This window comes from Gekko japonicus, unplaced genomic scaffold (genome assembly GCF_001447785.1).
Source record: "Gekko japonicus isolate JY-2015 unplaced genomic scaffold, Gekko_japonicus_V1.1 scaffold4059, whole genome shotgun sequence".
Lineage (NCBI taxonomy): Eukaryota > Metazoa > Chordata > Lepidosauria > Squamata > Gekkonidae > Gekko > Gekko japonicus.
In genome coordinates this window covers 103,484-106,576 of record NW_015170393.1, presented here as the reverse complement: position 1 = coordinate 106,576, position 3,093 = coordinate 103,484, and the positions used below count along the sequence as shown (strand labels likewise).

The 3,093-nt window shown below is 43.8% G+C and overlaps 1 protein-coding gene across 1 annotated transcript in view; it reads left to right on the top strand.

Annotated features, from left to right (window-relative positions):
* Window positions 1–700: 700 nt before the first annotated feature.
* LOC107116378 (vomeronasal type-2 receptor 26-like) overlaps window positions 701–3,093 on the top strand; it is a gene marked incomplete at its 5' end in the record, with an annotated part of 18,455 nt that continues 16,062 nt past the window's right edge. The window contains 2 exons of the mRNA XM_015418275.1: window positions 701–827; window positions 2,264–2,945. Of these exons, the coding sequence (XP_015273761.1) occupies window positions 701–827; window positions 2,264–2,945 (809 nt within the window). The remainder of the gene's footprint in view (window positions 828–2,263; window positions 2,946–3,093) is intronic.

Below are 3,093 nucleotides of genomic sequence, written 5' to 3'. Positions count from 1 at the left end.
GTCAATTAGACCAAAGCATTCAACTGTACATCTCTCTACAAGGAAGCCTAGCTATCCTACTTGGAAAGAAAAAAGTGTTTCTAACCCTATAAAAGTAGGAGGGGAGAGAAACTGAAGAAGAACCTCAGCATTGTCATCATTTCCTATAGGAGACTTTTTAGAAGGGTGGTGGTGGAATAGCTCTTTTCCATCCAAATGTCAACAGTATTGCAGGGGAGCTAATGCTGCTTTTCCACTAAAGAACCCTCTAGTTCCAAGCAAATTGGACCAAGGGTTCCAGTTCTGAATGAACAGCCTGCAGTTATCCTGCTTGCAAAGAACAAGGAGGAATCAAAGGAGCTCTGCAGCTTGTCTCTAAGGGTGATTAGGTTGGTACACTCTGTGCTTCTCCATTGCAAGGATCTGAATGGAAGGGGAAAATTCAATTGCTCAGGAATCCGTAGAATCAAAGAAACACAGGAGTGTATGCTGCGTTGCTGGTAGGAACCAAAGCATTTGTAATTCCCCGGAATCCCAAATTTGTTTTACTGTTCTGGGATACCTCTGTAGCAAATCAAGCTAGCAACTTCCATGTAGAGTTTTCCTTGTGAATTGTGTAATGCACACTTGTGTACTTGTTTCTTCACAACTCAGCTGATGCACGATAATGTCTAATGTCCTCATTTCTAAACTCCTTTCATGCTTTGTTTTTTCCCAAAAGGTGGCACCCCTTTCTGTGTGCAATGATTACTGCATCCCCGGCTATCATAAGAGAAAGAAAGAAGGGGAGAAATTTTGCTGCTACGATTGTGTGCCTTGCCCAGAAGGGAAGATTTCAAGGCAGAAGGGTGAGTGACTTACGGCACAGACCTAAGGACACTTTCCTGGGAGTAAGCTTTATTGAACAGACCATAGTAGCATTCAGAGTAGACTGGTTTAGGATTGCTCTCATAATGTGTCAACATTCAATGTCAATTCAAATTATTTGATTGTCTAATGCTGATGGACTGAAAGAAGAATTGTTTGTTTTTCTTTCATCCATGTATCTTTCAGTGCAGCTTGTATCTCAGGAAGGCCAAAGTAATTCCCGATCAAAAACCTAGGTGGAACTTGGTTAGAAAAGGATCTTGGTAATTCAGCACATTCAATAAGTTTTGGAGCTCTATAGCCACCATGTTTTCAAGCAATTTGCACACAAAAAAATAATAATAATAAAAAATAATAATAATAATAATAATAATAATCCTAGACCGGAGTGAGGCTGTGAATGACAGGACGTTCTAAAGTTCATTAAGTTCACCGGGTCACCATAAGCGAGTTGATGGCACATTACGTACAGTCGTGCAAATCACAACAGCCGGAAAAGGAAAGGGGGCAGGAGGAGGAAACCCATAACTTCTCCAGTGTGCAAGATCTTTCCAGACTGGTCATTTTGGAGAGAGTTTCTTGCTTACAACAGGCAATCAAGCCCTGTGACTGTTTTACAAGCCTGCCCACAAGCAGGCGACATGAACTGAAAACATAGGGTATATTCTGGGGGCTGGAGGACAGAGGCTTTGAGGAAGAGGCTCCAAATTTTCAGGGTAGCTTCAGGAGCCTCTCCCCACATAAACTCCCATGTACCAAAGCAATTGGACCTGTGGGCTCCATTCTATGGGCAGCCAGCCAGCAGCACTTAAGGCAGGCAAGCGGGCAGCACCCGGCAGTCAGACTCTCCCCGAGAATCTCAGGGAAAGTGAACTGTCTTGGGAGGTGCTTGTTTGCCATGAAAACAAGTGGAACACTCCAGAACAAGTGGCACTGTGGCAGTGCAAGCATGCCAGAATGCCACACAGAAACCCCAGAAGACCAACAGGAACAACATTTATACAGGCCCTGCCCTGTGTAAATTGATGGTACATCCAGAAGTCCAGGGATGTAGCTGGTCAGGCCAGGGTAGAGTTGGGTAGAGTTGACTCTCTCTCCCCCCTCACAAGCAAGGAAGGGGGTGTGCAAAGCAACACCACCAACCTTTCAGGCAGCACATGCATGCAGCAATTGGCTGAAACTGGCCTCCCCCCCCCATTGGTCTTTTGGATTTTCTGTGTGGCACTGCAACATGCTTGAGATTGAACTGGGTATTAGGAGTACCATCTGTAACATGTACCAGTAGAAGAATTTTAAAATGAAGAATGTTCTTCACATTACTCCTAGATTTAATATATATATATATTAACAAATCCATAACAATTATCATGTCAACTGCCAATGTGAATGTGATTGTTCCTCTTCATCTTTTTTTCAGATATGGATGATTGTGTCAAACGCCCAAGTGATCAATATCCAAACAAGAAGAAAGATGGATGCATTCCCAAGACAATGAACTTCCTATCTTTTGAAGAACCTTTAGGAATTACTTTGCTTTCCATAGCTGTTTCTTTAGTTCTTATCACTACTGTAGTGTTAGGACTTTTCATTAAAAACAAAGACACCCCCATCGTCAGAGCCAACAACCGGGATATCACCTACATACTTCTCGTTTCTCTCCTGCTCAGCTTCTTCTCTTCTTTGCTGTTCCTTGGTCAACCAACAAAGGTCACCTGCATCCTCCGACAACCTGCTTTTAGCATCATCTTCTCAGTGGCTGTTTCTTGTGTGCTGGCTAAAACCATTACTGTGGTTGTAGCATTTATGGCGACCAAACCAGGGTCCAGCATGAGGAAATGGGTGGGGAAAAGACTGACCAACACAGTTGTCCTGTCCTCTTCCCTCATTCAAACAGGCATTTCTGTGGTGTGGTTGGGAACCTCCCCACCATTCCCTGTTTTTGACACACACTCACTGAATGAAGAGATCATAATCGAATGCAATGAGGGGTCTGTCACCATGTTTTATATTGCTCTGGGCTACATGGGACTTCTGTCCCTCATCAGCTTGATCGTGGCTTTCCTAGCCAGGAAGCTGCCCGACAGTTTCAATGAAGCCAAGTTCATCACTTTCAGCATGATGATCTTTTGCAGTGTTTGGGTCTCTTTTGTTCCAACCTATCTGAGCACCAAAGGGAAATATATGGTAGCTGTGGAGGTCTTCTCTATCTTGGTGTCCAGTGCTGGGCTACTAGGCTGTATCTTTTCC